The sequence below is a fragment of the Myotis myotis genome, unplaced genomic scaffold (genome assembly GCF_014108235.1).
Source record: "Myotis myotis isolate mMyoMyo1 unplaced genomic scaffold, mMyoMyo1.p scaffold_m19_p_24, whole genome shotgun sequence".
Classification (NCBI taxonomy): domain Eukaryota; kingdom Metazoa; phylum Chordata; class Mammalia; order Chiroptera; family Vespertilionidae; genus Myotis; species Myotis myotis.
Window position 1 is genome coordinate 2,390,783 of NW_023416329.1, and position 18,509 is coordinate 2,409,291.

The 18,509-nt window shown below is 41.1% G+C and overlaps 1 protein-coding gene across 5 annotated transcripts in view; it reads left to right on the forward strand.

Moving 5' to 3' along the window:
- BMPR1A (bone morphogenetic protein receptor type 1A) overlaps positions 1 to 18,509 on the forward strand; it is a 186,271-nt gene that overhangs the window by 132,115 nt on the left and 35,647 nt on the right. For 4 of the 5 annotated variants that reach the window (XM_036355988.1, XM_036355985.1, XM_036355989.1 and 1 more), the window contains 2 exons: positions 6,950 to 7,171; positions 14,050 to 14,212. In XM_036355988.1, coding sequence (XP_036211881.1) covers positions 7,105 to 7,171; positions 14,050 to 14,212 — 230 coding nt within the window. In that variant the 5' untranslated portion in view covers positions 6,950 to 7,104. Of the gene's footprint in view, positions 1 to 5,865; positions 5,912 to 6,949; positions 7,172 to 14,049; positions 14,213 to 18,509 lie in introns of all 5 variants that reach the window. The other variant, XM_036355987.1, reaches the window with a different exon arrangement.

The following is an 18,509-nucleotide window of genomic DNA, read 5'->3' on the forward strand; positions in this document are numbered from 1 at the left end:
GGAGCCAGAGCTAAAGCTGGCCCAGAATTTAAAAAAAAGAGAGAAAAAAAGGTACAGTTGGGAGCTTCCGTCACCCGCCAGCCTGAAAACAGCCCTCAGCCCCTCACCCAGACTGGCCAGGCACCCCAGTGGGGACCCCCACCCTGAAGGGTGTGTGACCAGCTGCAAACAGCCATCATCCCCTCACCCAGGCTGGCCAGGCACCGCAGTGGGGACCCCCACCCTGATCCAGGACACCCTTCAGGGCAAACCAGCCGGCCTCCACCCATGCACCAGGCCTCTGTCCTATATAGTAAAAGGGTAATATGCCCCCCAGCACCGGGATCAGCAGAGCCACGAGGCCTCCCGGCCCCAGGTTCAGCGTGACAGGGGCAGCGCCCAAATCCCCTGATCGCCCTGTGGCTCTGTGTGTGACAGGGGGCGGGGCCACAACCTCCCTATCTGCCCTGCTCTGTTCGTGACAGGGGAAGACGCCCCAACCCCCTGATCTGCCCTGCTTTGTGCCTGATTGGGGGGAGCTCCCCAACCCCCTGATCGCCCTGTGGCTCTGTGTGTGACGGTGCGGCGCTCCAACCCCCTGATCAGCCCTGCTCTGTGTGTGACAGGGTAGAGCCATAACCTCCCCATCGGCCCTGCCCTGAGTGTGAGAGTGGCGGCGCCCCAACCCCCTGATCGGCCCTGCTCTGTGGGTGATAGAGGGCGGCGCCTCAACCCCCTGATCTGCCCTGCTCTGTGTGTGACAGGGGGCGGTACCTCAACTCCCCTATCGGCCCTACTCTGTGAGTGACAGGGGGGAGCGCCTCAACCCCCTGATCAGCCCTGCTCTGTGCGTGACAGGGGGCTGTGCCCCAACCCCTTGATGGGCCCTGCTCTGTGCGTGACAAGGGGCAGTGCCCCAACCCCCTGATGGGCCCTGCTCTGTGCGTGACGAGGGTGGCGCCGCAACCTCCCCATCGACCCTGCCTTGAGTGTGACAGGGGACCATGCCCCAACCCCCCAACCGGCCCTACCCTGAGCGTGACTGAGGGTGGCATCACAACCTCTCGATCCGCCCTGCTCTGTGCATGACAGGGGCAGCGCCCCAACTCCTCAATCGGCCCTGCTCTGAGCCCGACCAGGGGCTGCACCTAGGGATTGGGCCTGCCCTCTGCCACCTGGGAGCAGGCCTAAGCCAGCAGGTCGTTATCTCCCGAGGGGTCCCAGACTGCGAGAGGGCACAGGCCGGGCTGAGGGACCCCCCGAGTGCACAAATTTTTATGCACCGGGCCTCTAGTAGTATTATAAATGACATAAGCCAGAGAAAGACAAATACTATATGACTTCACTTATATGTGGAATCTAATGAATAAAATAAACTCACAAACAAAATAGAAACAGACTCATAAATTCAGAGAACAGACTGGCAGCTGTTAAAGGGGAGAGGGGAATGGGCTGGGTGAAAAAGGGGACAGGATTAAGCCCTAAAAACCCTATAGACAACAGTATGATGATTACCAGAGGGAACGGGAATAGGGAGGGAGTAGGGGAGGAAGTAGAGGGTATGAGGTGATAAGTAGTGATGGAAGGACACTTGACTTGAGACAGTGAATATACAGTACAATATACAGATGATGTATTATAGAATTGTATACCTAAAATCTATATAATTTTATTAACTGATGTCACCCCAATAAATTCAGTAAAAAAATGTTTTCTTAATGAGCCTTATTTATATAATTTTAAAACAAAAGAGCATACTTTTGGTTACTCCTTTGAAAGAAATATGTCAGTTATATTATCCAGTTCTTTAAGACTGTCTTATACTTTTATTGTTATACTAGAGGCCCCGTGCACAAATTTTGTGCACCGGGGAAGGGGGGCTGTGAGGTGGCCTGCACCCTCTCCAGTCCAATCCGGGACCCCTCGGGGGATGTCTGACAGCCTCACACAATCTGGGACCTCATGCTCCTAACGGCCTGCCTGATTGCCCCTAACCTCTGCCTGCCTGCCTGATCGCCCCTAACTGCTCACCTACCAGCCTGATCTCCCCTAACTGCTCCCCTGCTGGCCTGATCGCCCCTAACCTCCTCTGTCTTGCCCTGCACCCGGGACCCAGGTTTCCCTCCTCCGACCAGTCACAGGCACACAAAACCCAGGCTTCCCTCCATCTGGCCAGCCACAGGCACCCAGAACTTGGGCTGGCTCCACCTAGGCCGGCCGCAGCCACAGGGGACTGTGAGCGGATGGCTTTGCCTGGGCCGCAGCCGCAGGCGCCCGGGACTGCAGGGCGGGCAGCTTCGTGTTCCTCTCCTGGGCCACAGGCGCAGCCACTGGCACCCAGGACCATGGGGTAGGTGGCTTGTCCCTCCCCCGGGCCGCAGCCTGGCTGGTCCCCATTCCTCTCTCGCAAGCTCATTTGTACCTGACTGGTCCCCATTCCTCTCTCCCCAGTGTTGAGTGTCTGAGCTGTTACAGTGTGAGGACATGATGATCGTTTGCATATTAGCTCTTTATTATATAGGACTGGAGACCTGGTGCACGAATTCGTACACCAGTGGGGTCCCTCGGCCTGGCCTGCAGGATCGGGTTGAAACCGGCTCTCCGACATCCTCCGAGGGTGCCAGATTGCGAGAGGGTGCAGGTCAGGCCGAGGGACCCCACTGGAGCATGATCAGGGCTGGGGAGGGATGCGGGAGGTTGGCCAGCCGGAGAGGGACTGAGGGGGTCTCCAGGACATGTCCGGCCTGTCTCTCTCAGTCCAGATTGGTCAGATCCCAGCAGCAAGCTCACCTACCAGTTGGAGCATCTGCCCCCTGGTGGTCAGTGCCTGTGATAGCGACTGGTTTACTGTCTGCCCCCGGGTGGTCAGTGCACATTATAGTGAGTGGTTGAGGGGCCTTAGCATATCATTAGCATATTACGCTTTGGTTGAATGGCCGACCAGTTGACCGGACACTTAGCATATTAGTCTTTTATTATATAGGATTCTGACTTGAGTATGGTTTCTGGGCTTCTGTCTTTGGTTGACTGTGCAGTAACTTACAGTAATTAGGCTTTATTATTTCAGCAAATTTCTCATAACGACTGTATTATAGTAATTATCTATTGCTGCCCAATGAATTATCCCAAAACTTAGCAGCTTAAAACAACCAACATTGCTCAGCCGTCATGGCTCAGTGGTTGAGCGTCGACCTATGAACCAGGAGGTCGTGGTTCGATTCCTGGTCAGGGCACATGCCCAGGTTGCAGGCTCAGTCCCCAGTGTGGGGCATGCTGGAGGCAGCCAATCAATGATTCTCTCTCATCATTGATATTTCTATCTAGCTCTCCCTCTCCCTTCCTCTCTGAAATCAATAAAAATATATTTTAAAAAGAACAACACACACACACAAAAAAAAATTTTCTGAGGTTTGAGAATCCACCAGGGCCTTAGCTTGGATGGTTCTAATTTAGGATGATAATCAGTTGTGGTTAAGATGTCTGTTAAGCTACAGTCACCTGAAAACGTCCCTTGGGCTGGTGCATCCATCCATGACCAAGGCGACTAACTCACATGGCTGTTGGCACAGGAACGTCTCTGTGAGGCTACTTGAGTGTCATTGTGACATGTAAGCTGGCTTCCCTCAGAGTATTTCAAGAAGTCACATTCTGTTGTTTCCATTTGACTTCTTAGAAGTGGGAAATCAGGGGAGGGAAGTAGGCTTCACCTTTTGAAGGTAGTATCAGCATTTTTGGACATATATTTGATCATACGATGATCTTTCAGTAGATTTTTTTTAACTGTGAAAAAAATACCTATTGTGAACTTTAGTTTGTATTCCAGATATCGTAATATAAACTCCAATAACATTTCATGATGGATCCTGGACCATGACTTTATTTTATCGGTGAATTTCATATGAATAGAACGCTGGTGTTCTGGGCCCTTTTCCTTTTCATTCTTAGAAGGCCATCTCGTAGAGTCACAGCTTTACATATCTCCATGCTGTTGTCATAACAGACTTATCTCTTTGGTTCCAGATGTTTCCTTTAAGCTTCAGAACCAAATGCCTCGTAGAAATTCCCTTTGGTCTAAAATGGAACCCTGATCTCTTCTCTGAAAATCCACTTGTCCCTACTTCAGTTAATTGCTCATGCCAGATCTTCTTTGACCCCTCACTTCCCCACATCTGATCCATTGCCAAGTCCTATTGAGTCTATTTGTGAAGCATATTGTGAATTCAGCCACTGCACCTCCACCACCTTAATCTTAACCACCATCACCCCTCCCCTAAAGTCCTCCAGTGTCCTTACTGATGTGTTCACTCCTGTTGTCCTCTCCAGTCTAGGACACGAAACCAGATCGTTGTCTTCCCATCCACTTAGATTTAAATTCCGACCCCTTCCTACGATCTTGCCTGACCTGGTTCTTGCTTTTGTTTCTTCACCCTCATCTCCCACCACACTACCCCTTATTCAGAACATTTTAGAAACATTGCTCTTTGTTGTTCCCTGCCTCAAGATTTTGCACAGGCTGTTCCTTATGCCTAAGCCCTTCTTCCCTCACCCCCTTTCTTTTAACCTCACTAGCTCTTATTATTCAGATCTCAACTTAAGTGTCACTTCCCTTGCATACTCCATCAGTGCCTCTTGTCTCTCCGGAACCTAGCACCAGAAATGGTATAATTTGTATTGTCTTGTTTAATGACTATGAATTTTGTAAGGCTGGGTCTGTTTTGCTTTCATCACTATATTCTTGGTGGCTAATACAGAATCATGCATATAATAGGCACTTTAATAAATAATTAGTAAGTAAATTAATATTCAATAGCAAGACTACTGTTCATGCAGGATTTCAGAGTTGGGATGAATTGATAAATTAATATTAATGTATTCAAAGCAATTATAATGGTGCTGATGCAGAGTTACCGGTGACTATGTTTTAGCTATTCTCATTTAGTTCTCAAAATAATTGGGCGTTAATAATATAATTCCAGTTTTACAGATGAGGAAACTAACCAGAGACGTTGGGTTACTTCTTTAAGGCAGATCCAGTTTGAGGTGCCCAGAGTAGCAGAGTCACAGATGGTTATGTGGGAGGAACCACACATAATCCCTCTGCTCTGGAAGGTGCTTAGAGTCCTGTGGAGCACCCTGCAAGATGTCTTGGTTGTACCTTTGATGAGATTAAGACCATGTGTTAAGTTTCAATAAATTGATGAAGAAACTGACACTGAAAGATGGAATTAATCATAGCAATCCATTTTCTCACTAAGACTGAGCTTCTTGGAGCAGAAACTGTCATGTCATGCTCATATTTGTTTTTCTACCACCTTATACTTATTGGTAATATGTACTGAAAAAATGCTGTTGGTGAGTGAGTGAGTGCATTAATAAATAAGGAAAAGTGTCATGAGGGTGTGAGAGCTAGAGCTGGTGAGGGAGGCAGAAAGCATCCAAAGGTTTTGGCTTGAGTGACTGGACAGAGAGCTCCACCCTGCTCTGTGCTAGCAAGTGGAGGAGGAGGAGGAGGAGCAGGCCTAGGGGAGTGAGAAGGAAAGTTAGGCGTTTGATTTAGACAGGTGGAGTATAATCCTAGCAGAGATAGTTATAGGCACATAGAAATAGAGAGACAACAATGTTGGAAACATATTGGAAACTTGTTTGGAATTTGGAACCTGGAACAAGTTTTATAATGTCAGATTTTCCTGAGAAATGCTGTTGTCACATTGCAGGTGTTATTCTGTAATTATTTCAGACTTTGCATCTTACTCTCTCAGCACTATATAGATGGAAAGCAAATTAATTTCCTAGTAGAGAAGTGAGGAATTGCAGAGGTTTTAGAACTAAGCTGCATATAAAATGTGCAATATAAGTGACATCTCATTGTAAACCTTATTTCCTCAGTACTGGGAGTGCCTTTGGAGAGCTGGTAAAAGTGGAAAATTCTCAGGTGGGTAAAGTAGAAAGCTCAGGTTATTTATAGTAGAAATGATACCAGGGTTAATTGTGTCATCAATAAAGTCTTATTCATTCTATAATTCAGGCTGAAGTAAATAAAATCAAATTGCCTGAACCAATAGGATGGGAGCAAAACAGAATTAGGTTCATCTTTATACAAACTAGCCTTTTTTTCTGTTACCTGTTTAAATATTTTACAGTTGCTGAACCTTAATTGGAGAGGTTTTGTTTCACATCATCCATATTAAAAACTCAATTTTATTCTAGCAAAGTCATATTTACCATATTTTAGGAAAATAATTTTATTTAAGGTACAATTCTATTGGTTTTACTTTCATGATAGAGCACACGGCATATTTAAATGTGATTTTCTAGGTGGGCTTTCGCTTCTATCTATAGAATACATTATTTATTAGAAAGATTCAAGACATTTTTATCACATCTACTAGGATTTGAAAGATTATTAATGAAGAGTGTAGTATTTTAAATTCAACTTTTCCTGTTTATTCCTAAATAACTTAATTACTTTAGAGTATCCAGAAAAGACTATTGAGATTATTTAGTGTGTTTATTTGTTTACATATTGTAATCTAAGGTCAGAGTGGTGATTACCCATTACTAAATTATCTAAGCTTTTACATTACAATGCCCTTTTTAAAAAGCTAAGGTAGCTTCAGTCTTTAAAAATATATTTCATTATTTAAAGTTATGTTTGGGCCTGGCTGCGTGGCTCAGCGGTTGAGCGTAGACCTATGAACCAGGAGGTCACGGTTCCATTCCTGGTCAGGGCCGCATGCCTGGGTTGTGGGCTCGATCCCCATTGGGGGGCGTGCAGGAGGCAGCCAATCAGTAATTTTCTCTCATCATTAATGTTTCTATCTCTTCCTTCCTCTCCCTTCCTCTCTGAAATCAATAAAAACATATTTAAAAAAATAAAGTTACATTTGGGCATTTGTTTTCTCTCTTTGTTTTTAAAAACTTTTTAGAATTCAGTCATATTTATTACCTATTTCATATTTTTATCTTCCAGGAGTCAGAAGAAAGCAGTGGAAATTGGAGTCATTGTAAAGCCATTGAAAACTTTTACAAGAAAATCTCAGTGAATAAAAGTTGTTTAAATTAGTGACATAACAAAATCAGTTATTAAGGTGACAGTGTACAGGAAAGAAACATTAAAATTGAACAATGACTCAGCTATATGTTTACGTCACATTATTGGGAGCCTATCTGTCCGTCGTTTCTCATGTTCAAGGTAAATCATTGTTCATTTAAGCAATCTTACTATCTTTTTACATAATTTCTTTCTGTATATAAAGAAGCATTTATTCCTGCAACTGTTTCAGTTCCTGATCCTTTTTTGAACAGATAGGTCCAGTATAGCAGCATAAATTTTAAGTAAAGAGGCAAAGAACATGTTTCTCAAATAACTTTTGAACTTGACTATGATAGAAACATTTTCAGTATGTGTAAAATCTCAGCCTTTCTGAACTGTTCTCTTATTCATAACGTAGGCATTGCGATACGTAGCGTCAAGTCTTGTGAGGATTAAATGAGATAAAGTAACTGACCTAGTGCATGAGGTACAGGGTAATAGGTACTTAAGACTTAGCTTAGCCCAGCTGATGTGGCTCAGTGGTTGAGCTTGGACCCATGAACCAGAAAATTCCCGGTTAGAGCACATGCCTGCGTTTTGGTCTCCATCCCCAGTGGGGGGCATGCAGGAAGCAGCCAATTGATATTTCTCATCGATATTTCTATCTCTGTATCCCTCTCCCTTCCTCTCTCTCTAAAAAATCAATAAAAAAACATTTTTTTTAAAAGACTTAGTTCAAAACCCCTGTCTCCTTTAAAATACAATAAGGAGCCCTGACCAGTTTGGCTCAGTGGCTAGAGCGTCGACCTGTGGACTGAAGAGTCCCAGGTTCGATTCCGGTCAAGGGCATGTACCTTGGTTGCAGGCACATCCCCAGTAGAGGGTGTGCAGGAGGCAGCTGATCCATGTTTCTCTCTCATGGATGTTTCTAACTCTCTATCCCTCTCCCTTCCTCTCTGTAAAAAATCAATAAAATATATTTTTTAAAAAATAAAATACAATACAATAAGGAATAAATTAAATAATTAAAAAATTATTGTTATTAAGAGGCTCCAGAAATATAAATGGCACTTATGTATGTGTGCTGAATACTAATAGTTCTTCATAAACTACTGTTTTATTTGTGATCAGTATTGTAACTTTACTCTGGTGTGTTCAGAGCTTGGCACTCTCAAACAGGAAGTTACTGTGATAACTCATAGGATCAAATGGGCTGTATTTGCATATGAGCTTTTTCCTGTATGGTTTAATTAGAACAATAACTTAAACTGAAAAGAAAGTATTATTTTGCAAAAGGAATTTAGATAGAACTTATTGGTCATCTTTATTATTTTATACTTATGACCACAGATTGCTCTTTCATGTTTTGTTCACAGTGATATGGATTAAGATCTAACAAGAAAAAAATATTAACAGCATAAATCTTTTGACATTTTTACTTTAAAGCATGAGCATAATAATCCTGTAGTTTTTTTGTCCTTTGTCTTAGGTATAATACCCTCATTATTACCATGCTTGGAATACAGAGCCCTCTTGCAAGAGCCACTTGTTATTATTTATTTATTTTTAATAATTTTTATTGATTTCAGAGAGGAAGGGAGAGGAGAGAGAGAGAAACATCAATGATAAGAGAGAATCATTGATTGGTTGCCTCCTGCACGCCCCACACTGGGGATTGAGCTTGCAACCCAGGCATGTGCCTTGACTGGAATCGAACCCAGGACCTTTCAGTCCACAGGCCGATGCTCTATCCACTGAGCCAAACCAGCTAGAGTGCAAAAGCAACTTTTTAAATGAAATGCCATGTTATTTAGCATCTGTTGTTATATGCCTTGTTGATCAGCATCAACCAAAGCTGTCAGAGTTTTGAAGATGAATTAAATAACCCTTACATTGCTACCTTGCTTCCAAGTAATCTTTATTTGGTATTTTAAAAATGCTTAATCTATGCAGATCACACAGAGGGAATATGGTATAAGATTCTCATTCCCCACCCTGACTTAGCTTGTTCTATAATAAAAATTTTTAGATGAAGTAAATTGATAATTAGTTATAAGGCATAAGTGAAAAATCTTAGTATGAATTCTATTTCTCTGATAAAGAGCAAAATTTGTTATGTTTCTTTTCAAAAAAAAGAATAGTTTGTAGTTGCTTTATTTTTTAATTTTATTTTTTTATTGTTGACAATATTACAAATGTCCCCCATTTCCCTCTTTGCCCCTAATATATAGTTGCTTTAAGATAACAACATTTGTTCTTAAAGAGTGTAGCGGGGGAAATCGAATGTAGGAAAAAAATGTTATTTTTTAGAGATTACTAAGAAGGATTGCAGAGTGGTATTAATGGAGATGACTTTGACTTTGGCTCCATCTTTATCTTGAATTGTGTCTTGGGAAAGTGAATTTTCCTGTATGTTGTTTTCCTTGTTAGAAAATAGAAATAGTAACACTTATCCTAGATATAAACAGGAGTATTTTGAGCATCAAATGTTATGATACAGATTAAAGCGCTTTTACATTGAGATAAAGCTGCTCCAGTTAGAAGAATGAGACATCTCATTTTAACGTCTGATAGTCCTTGGTTTTTATTACTTGGTCATATTTTAGCTTTAAGTTAAAATTAACCAATAAACAGACTTAAAGAGAGATTAGTTTTTTGAGGAGAGAGATGGTAAATGTTTTCTGGTGTTCTTTTAGTGGTTGAGTAGTGTCAAGGTTGGCAGTTCTGTGATTTTCTTGGCATTTCCCTTAGGGTTACAGAATGGCTGCTGCTATTTGCATTGAGGAAGAAAAAATGGGGAAAGGGTCAGCCCTGGCCTCCTCTGGACTTTATATCAAGAAAGCAAAAGTGTCCCTAGAAATTAACCCGCTGCCAGCTGACTTTATCTTGTTTTATTGGCTAAATTGAGGCAGCTGCTAGGGCTACTGGAAAACTGGGAGACAGGATTGCCACAATCGGTTTAGGTTAATAGCTAAATCCATTAACTAGGGTTGGACACCCCTACCCCGACAAAATTAGAGTTCTGTTGACTAGGAAGACGGGGAAAGGGTGAGGGAATAAATATCCATTGGGCAACTAAAAGAATCTGAAACAGATTTTATCTTTTTTATCTGAAAACATTTAAGAAGTTTTCAGCTATTAAGTAACAAAAATCCAAATTAAGTGAAATAGCTAAACAATAAGAAAAATGTTAATATCACACATGGGGTGAACATAGGGGTAATCCAATTAGTTCATTGCTTGGCTCATCGAAGCCTTTCTCTGTTTGAACTGTGCTATTCTGCACTTAGCAGTTTAGCCATAGGCTAACTCACTTCATGGCCACTGTGGCTGCTGGGACGAAGCATCATATGCAGATGTAGAAACCTCAGTTGACAGCTTTCAGTGGAGGAAAAGGGTGGATGTCTTTTTTTACTTGCTTAAGAAATCTTTCCCCAGACCCTCTCCCCAGCCTCCACCTACCCAACTTCCTTGTAATTTTATTAGGCAGAATTTATTATATGCTCTTGTGTAAACGGCACGGGGAATGGAACTACAATTGTTAGATTAGACAAACAGTTATCTCTAATGAGAGTAGAGCTGTGCTTCCCTGAGTCACATGAAGGAGGGGCAAATACTTAAACACAAAAAGGGGGTGGGAGTGGGTGCCCGCATACATTGTCAGAAAGTAAAGGGGAGTAGAACAATTAACAGTAGCTGTTGTACGGCAGCCTGTTTGTCTACCTAACATCATGCATCCCCTTTCTCACATGCATATACTAAAAGTGCTAGTGTTGATATGAAATATTCAGATCTCCCCAAAGGGATTTATAACCCAGAGTTTCATTCACTTAGTACTCAGCTACTAACCCAGGGTGTTTGGATTCTATGTAGCCTTCCCCATCAGGACTCTCATGGTCCCGCAATGTATGGCTAAAAGAGAAATTACCGATGTCCAACTCACCCAGTATTCAGTGATGAAGAAGAAATATGACAAGTACTATATAAGCGTCCACTCAGGAGGAAAGCTTGGAAAAAACCTTCAGTAGTCACTGCTCCATAGCACATCGGTTACAGAAAACTGCTGTTGTTGACTACCTCCATCATGCAATGCACTGACATCCCACCGGTCTCTGCAACTCACCTGTCTTTTGCCTTCTGATTCAGTTGTAGATGTTTTTTATCTTAAGGATAGGAGAGAGGGAGTTTCTCTTCTTTATACAAAAGAATCCAATAGATTGCTGGGAAGGTAGGAAAATTTATTTAGCCAGGAATGAAAATCTAGTAAAATCAATAATGCTGAAAGTTTCTATGAAGGACAAAAGAGCATGATATAATGTTCCTATATATAGTCACTTGTATCTTTCAGCTATTTGTCTCTATTTACATATGTGTGTGTTTCTAAGCATGTAAGCTATTAAATATTTTTTACATGTGCTTGTTTTGAAATATAATCTATACCCCCAGCCCACCACAGGCCTCTTAATTTTATACTTTGTAAACAGAGGATTTGTGGATAGGAACTGACAGAAGGCCAGTGTGCCTGAGTGTGATGGAGGGAAGTGCTGTGAATTGATGTTGGAGAGGTACACAGGGTCCAAACCCTGCTGGGCCTCAGTAGGCTGGTGACAGAGGGTAGATTTATCTTGAGTACATATGAAGCCATTAATTGGTTTTAAGCAGGTGAGTGACAGGATCAGAGATCAGTGTGGAGATTTTCATCTCAAAGGAGAAAAGACAAGAGTGCCATTTTAATTTTGAGATACTTAAGCAAGCCAAGGCTGGAGGGATAAATCAAGGAACCATCAACAAAAAGATTTGGGAATGGGTGCTGTTACCTAAGGAGAGAGTGCAGAGAGGCTGCTGCTAGGTATTTTTCTTTGCATCCATAACACTACTTAGTGTAATCTTACAATTTTAAGGTATGGCTCAGTGTTTGAGCATTGACCTATGACCCAGGAGGTCACAGTTCGATTCCCAGTCAGGGCACATGCCCAGGTTATGGGCTCAATTCCCACTAGGGGGCATGCAGGAGGCAGCCAATCAGTGATTCTCTCTTATCATTGATGTTTCTATCTTTCTCCCACTCCCTTTCTCTCTAAAATCAATAAAAGTGTATTTTTTAAGAAGATATATAACTAAGATTTCATTGCTTTTGACATCTTCAGACAAGTCTGTTATTTGCTCCCTTCTTTGTTTATATAACACCTTTGTATTCTATCACTTTTCATATTGTGTTTATGTGCCTCCCCCCGTCTCCTTCCAAGGATCACATCAGTTTTCAGAACTCAGTGCCTTGCCTAAACATAGTATGCCTCTAATTAGTGCTTTGTTAAATAAATATTTGAGATGATACAAATCCCAGATGCAAATTATTGTAATTGGTATTTATCTCTTAAATTCAGATAGTTTTCTAGGAAGTTACGTGTGTTAATGATCATATAACTGAATTTTCAAGTGTCAGTGATATTTTAGTATAATCTTTATTATTAGTAATATTTTCATTTCCACATTATATTTAATTACTTTATGATATATTCGTTTGATCTGTATAAAACCTCCTGATTTGAATGCGCAGGTATTGTTACCATTTTTTATAGATAAAGAACTGAGGCTCAGAGAGTAACTTATCTATGAACATAATTGGGACTTGAACCTTTGACATTTTACTATTTCAGCACTATTTCTGCCACACTATACTACTTTTTCTATGTTATTAGATTTTTGAAAAATTAATAGCGTGATATATTATTTGCCATTTATTCTCTGTAGTTCAATTGATGCTTCCTTCTGTTACTGTAATAGGATTTTAAAGCTAGTTAAGAGACCTCATATGTCCTCTGGTCCTAAGGACTTATTGAGGAGACGAAGCCTGGAGAAGTGACGTGGCTCATCCATGAGCACCCATGGCTGAATTGTGGTAGGACCATTGTAGACCAGAATCTGGGTCTCCTTTTTTCCAGCTTTGAGGATTTCCTCCCTTTCTCCTTCCTTTGCCCCCTGACTTAATTTTATATTTGATGTTCTTAACAAAAATGAAGTCTTTAAGTTTTGTAGTAATTTAGAGGAGTAAGTGAAGATTATTAAAACTCAAGGTATGGAATCACCATAATGTACTTAATAGCACATTCTTTTCCTGTTATCAGTGTGAATATATGTGTGTTTTTTCTTTTTCAATAGTTCATTTCACCAGTATGGTAAAATTTAAAATCAGGTCTAATTATTAAGCCTTGAACCACTTATTTAACATTTATAATTAAATGCATACCCAAGTATCTTAATATTTCCTACCTATTTGGCTCTACATTTTATTCCCTTGAGATCAACCTTAGTGGATTTCAGCTGATTCGTGGGGAGGAAGGAATTACTAAAACATTGTTTTAGTTCTGGTCTGCCTTCAGCCTGAAAGATTCAGTACCAAATGTGACGGTATCTGTTATTTGAAGCTACTAGACTCTAATGGGAGAATGACCTGCAGTTTCTGGCAGCAGAGTCAAATTTGAACCAGTGACCTTGAAGATAAAAGGCACTACATACTATGATTGGTCCCCGTGCTCTCACAGTTCCCTTACTTAAGCAATTAAAGTCAAAGCAAGATGCTTAGTAATTCCACTTCCACATAAAGGCACAAATGAAAGGCTTATTTTTTTTTAAGTACTCACAGGCTTTGAATCAAAGAGTTTAAGGGGAAGAATGCCACAATTTATTTGTTTTATAATGATTGGAAACAATATCAGCCTTCCCTGAAGTTGCTTCCATGTACCTTTCTTAAAACTTAGGACCATATTCTACCTGTGCCACTCTTGTTTGTCCTTCACTAGCGCAAACATTGTGGCGTATCATCTCTGTACATCCCAGTCTCTGGAATAGTAATTCTGTGCATAATAAATAGGTTAGTAATAAATGACTCTGACTTGTGTTTATGAAATTCAATTTTAATTAAAGACACATTAGCTATAATTTCTATGATAAAAAAGCTTAGAAACGTTTCCTCATTGAAAACTAAAATCAAGGAATTAGCTTTTCAGAAATGGTTTAAATTTCATGTATGATTACAGGGCAGAATCTAGACAGTATGCTCCATGGCACTGGGATGAAATCAGACTCTGACCAGAAAAAGTCAGAAAATGGAGTCACCTTAGCCCCGGAAGACACCCTGCCTTTTCTGAAGTGCTACTGCTCGGGCCACTGCCCCGATGATGCTGTCAACAACACGTGCATGTGAGTACTTCTCCTTACAGTCAGGAGGATGGCATGGCATTCAGTGCTATTTTAACAATTGTTTACCTCGTCTGCAGCTTTTTTTCCTTTAACTTTATATCATGTCTTCCTAAGAGCCAAAAGCTTTTTGCTCTGTATATGGGAATATTTATTTCTGTTGATTGATGCTTACTTTATTTCTTTTTAATCTTTATTGTTGAAAGTATTACATGTGTTCCCCTTTTCCCCCCTATTAACACCCTCCAGCCTGCTCCCACCCCAGGCTTTCACCACCTAATTATCCATGTCCATGAGTTATGCATATATGCATACAAGGTCTTTGGTTGATTACCTCCTACATTTATGGTTTCCCAACTTACATTTAAGTCTTTTATCCATTTTGAATAACAGTGGTGAAAGCGGACATCCCTGTCTTGTTCCTGTTCTTAGGGGAAATGTTTTTAGTATGATGTTCACTGTAGGTTTGTCATATATGGCCTTCATCATGTTGAGATATGCTCCATCTATACTCACTTTGGTGAGTTTTTATAAAAACTGGGTGTTGGATTTTGTTGAATGCTTTTTCTGCACCTATTGATAAGATCATGTGATTTTTGTCTTTGAATTTGTTTATGTGATGTATCATGTTCATTGATTTGCAAATATTGTATCAGCTTTACTTCCTTAGAATGAATCCCACTTGGTTATGGTGTATGATATTTTAAATATACTAGAGGCCTGATGCACAAAATTTGTGCAAGAGTAGGCCTTTCTTCCCCTGGCTGCCAGCACCGGCTTCCCTCTGGCACCCAGAACCCGGGCTTCCTTTGCAGTCCCAGCTTTGTCCAGAAGGTTGTCCAGAAGGATAGCTGGTCTAATTAGCATATTACACTTTTATTATTATAGATAGATTGCTGGGTATGATTTGCTATTAGGATACTAGGGGCCCAGTGCACGAATTCATGCACCTTGAAAGGAACTGTGGGCCACGAGGCTGCGGTGGGCACAGGAGCAGGTCTCGGACCAACCTCCGCGCCCCCGCCTGGCCCCTCCCACTGCGGCACCTGGTCCCCTGTCCGCCAGCAGCCCTGCTCCACTGCCGCTGCTCCCACATGCTGATGGCACTGGCCCTGCTTGTACCTCCTGACGGCGCAGAGTGAGCGGGGCTGGCGCCGTCAGCAGGTACGAGCAGTGGCTGCTGCCCCGATCGCCCCTCAGGAACAGGGAGAGGTGGAGAAGCCCTCAGGGGCCATCAGGGCCGGCAGCAGGTGCAAGTGTGGCTAGCGCCGGCAGTGGATGCAAGCAGTGGCTCTTGCGCCAGCAGCAGGGCACAAGCACAAAGAATTTTCAGTAACCACCAGAGGCTCACCCTAATGCCAGCAGCCGGCACCCCGCCTTGGTCTGGCGCCACCACTCACCTGCTCCACCATCCCACCACAGCCAACGCCCGCCATGTTCCATGCTCTGCTGCCAACGCCCACCATGTTCCTCATGCGCCCCCCCTGGTGGTCATTGCACATCATAGCAACCGGTTGTTCCACCATTAGGTCTGTTTGCATATTAGGGTTTTATATATATAGATTGGCCTGTAATTCTCTTTCTTTGTAGTATCTTTATCTTGTTTTGGAATTAGGATAATGCTGGCCTCATAAAAAGAACTTAGAAGTGTTCCTTCCTCTTGCATTTTTGGAGTATTTTAAGGAGTATAGATGTTAGTGCTTCTTTGAATGTTTGATAAAACTCCCCTGTGAAGCCATCTGGACCCAGGCTTTTGTTTGCTGGGATTTTTTTAATTACTGCTTCTATTTCATCAGTTGTTATTGGCCTGTTCAGGTTTTTTGATTCTTCCTGATTTAGTTTTGGGAGATTGTATTTTTTATAGGTATTTGTCCATTTCTTAACATTGTCCAGCTTGTTGGCATATAGTTGTTCATAGTATTTTCTTACAATCCTTTGTATTTCTGTGGTGTCGGTGGTTACCTCTCTGGTTTCGTTTTTGATGTTACTTTGTTGGGTCTTCTCTCTTTGTTTTAACTGTTCATCAATCTTATTTATTCCTTTCAAAGAACTAGCTCTTGGTTTCACTGATTTTTTTTGTATTGTTTTTTTAGTCTCTATGTCATTTATTTCTGCTCTGATGTTTATTATTTCCTTCCTTCTACTTACTCTGGGCTTTTGTTGTTGTTCTCTTTATAGTTCTTTACATTGTATAGGGTTAAATAGTTTATTATTAATTTTTCTTGTTTTTTTTTTTTTTTTTTTTTTTTTTTTTTTTTTTTTTTTTTTTTTTTTTAGGTAGGCCTGTAGTGCTATGAACTTCCCTCTCGGGACTGCTTTTGCTATGTCCCAGAGATTTTGGGTTGTTGTGTGTTCATTTTCATTTGTTTCCAGGAAGTTTTTGACTTCTTTATTGATCTCATTAGTAACCCATTCATTGTTTAATAACATGCTATTTAGCCTCCATGTGTTTGAATTTTTTTTGGTGTTTTTACTGTAGTTGATTTCTAATTTCATTCCACTGTGATCTGAGAAGACATTAGATGTGATTTCAATTTTCTTCAACTTATAGAGACTTGTTTTGTGTCCTAACATGTGGTCTGTCTTTGTGAATGACACATGTGCACTTGAGAAGACTGTATATTCTGCAGCTTTGGGGTAAAATATTCTATAAATGTCAGTTAAATCCATCTGATCCAGTGTGTCCTTTAGGGTCACTGTTTCCCTGTTAATTTTTTGTCTGGAAGATCTATCCAATGAAATCAGCGTGGGTGTTAAAGTCTACTATGACTGTATTGTTGGCAATCTCTCCCTTAAAGTCCTCTAGAAGTTTTTTTCTATATTTAGGTGCTCCTATATTGGGTACATATATGTTTACCAGGGTTATATCCTCTTGTTGCATCCATCCCTTTAGTGTTATGTAGTGACCTTTGTTGTCTCTTCAAATGGCCTTCATTTTGAAGTCTGTTTTGTCAGATATGAGTATTACAACCCCAGCTTTTTTTTTCTTTTCCATTTGCATGGAACATTTTTTTCCATCCCTTCACTCTCATCCTGTGTGAGTCTTTTGTTCTGAGGTGGGTCTCTTGTAGATAGCATATAGTTGGGTCATGTTTTCATATACATTTAGCTACTCTATGCCTTTTGATTGGAGCATTTAATCCATTTACATTTAAGGTTATTATTAATAGGTACTTCTTTATTGCCATTTTAATTCTGTATGCCTAGCTTTCTCTCTCTCTCTTTCTCCTCATCACAGTAGTCCCTTTAGCATTTCTTATAATGTTGGCTTGGTGGTTATGAACTCCTTTAACCTTTTGTAGTCTGGGAACCTCTTTATTTCACCATCTATTTTGAATGATAGCCTTGCTGGTTATAGTAATCTTGGTTTCCATTACCTTGAGTACTTAATCCCATTCCCTTCTGGCCTGTAAAGCTTCTGATGAGAAACCATGTGTCAGCCTTATGGGAGCTCCTTTGTAGGTAACAGTTTGCTCTTCTCTTGCTGCCTTTAAGAGTCTCTGTCTTCAATTTTTGGCAATGTAATTATGATATGTTTGTGCATGGGCCTGTTTGGGTTCTTCTGCTTGTGTACTCTATGCCTCCTGAATTTGTGTGTCTTTTTCTTTCACCGGGTTAGGGAAGTTTTTTGCTATTATTTCTTCCAACACATTCTCTATACCTTTCTCCTTTTCTGCCTCTTCTGGCATGCCTGCTATGTGAATATTGTTAACGTTTCCTGTTGTACCATAGCTCCCTTAAGCTGTCGTCCTGTTTTTTAAATTGTTTTTTTCTTTTTGGTTCTCTGATTGAGTGATTTTTTTCAACCCTGTCTTCTAATTCACTGATCCAATCCGCAGCTTCCCCTAATCTGCTGTGTATTCCTTCTGATGTGTTCTTTATTTGTACTATGTCATTCTTTATTTCTGTTTTCATAGTTATATCTTTTCTCATGCTGTTGAGCATCTTTACCATCATTATTCTGAACTGTATATCAGATAAATTTCTTACCTCCATTTGATTTATCTTTTCTTCTGTAGAATTCTCTTATTCTTTCATTTGGGGTTTGTTTCTTTGTCTCCTTATTTTGGGTGCCAGTCTCTCTGCAGTCTCCACTTTCTGTCCTTGGCTATCAGGGTTCTCTCCAGCAGGTCTTCAGTTGATTATTCAGGAAGTTTTTCTGTATTATAGTCATAATTCCAGTTTAGTCCTGGGAGCGTGTCCTTGCGGCATCTACTTACTCTGCCGCCATTTTTCAAAATTGTGTTTCTATCTGTTGTTGTTTTTTTAATTGATTTTCAGGTTCCAGATAATGTGTCCT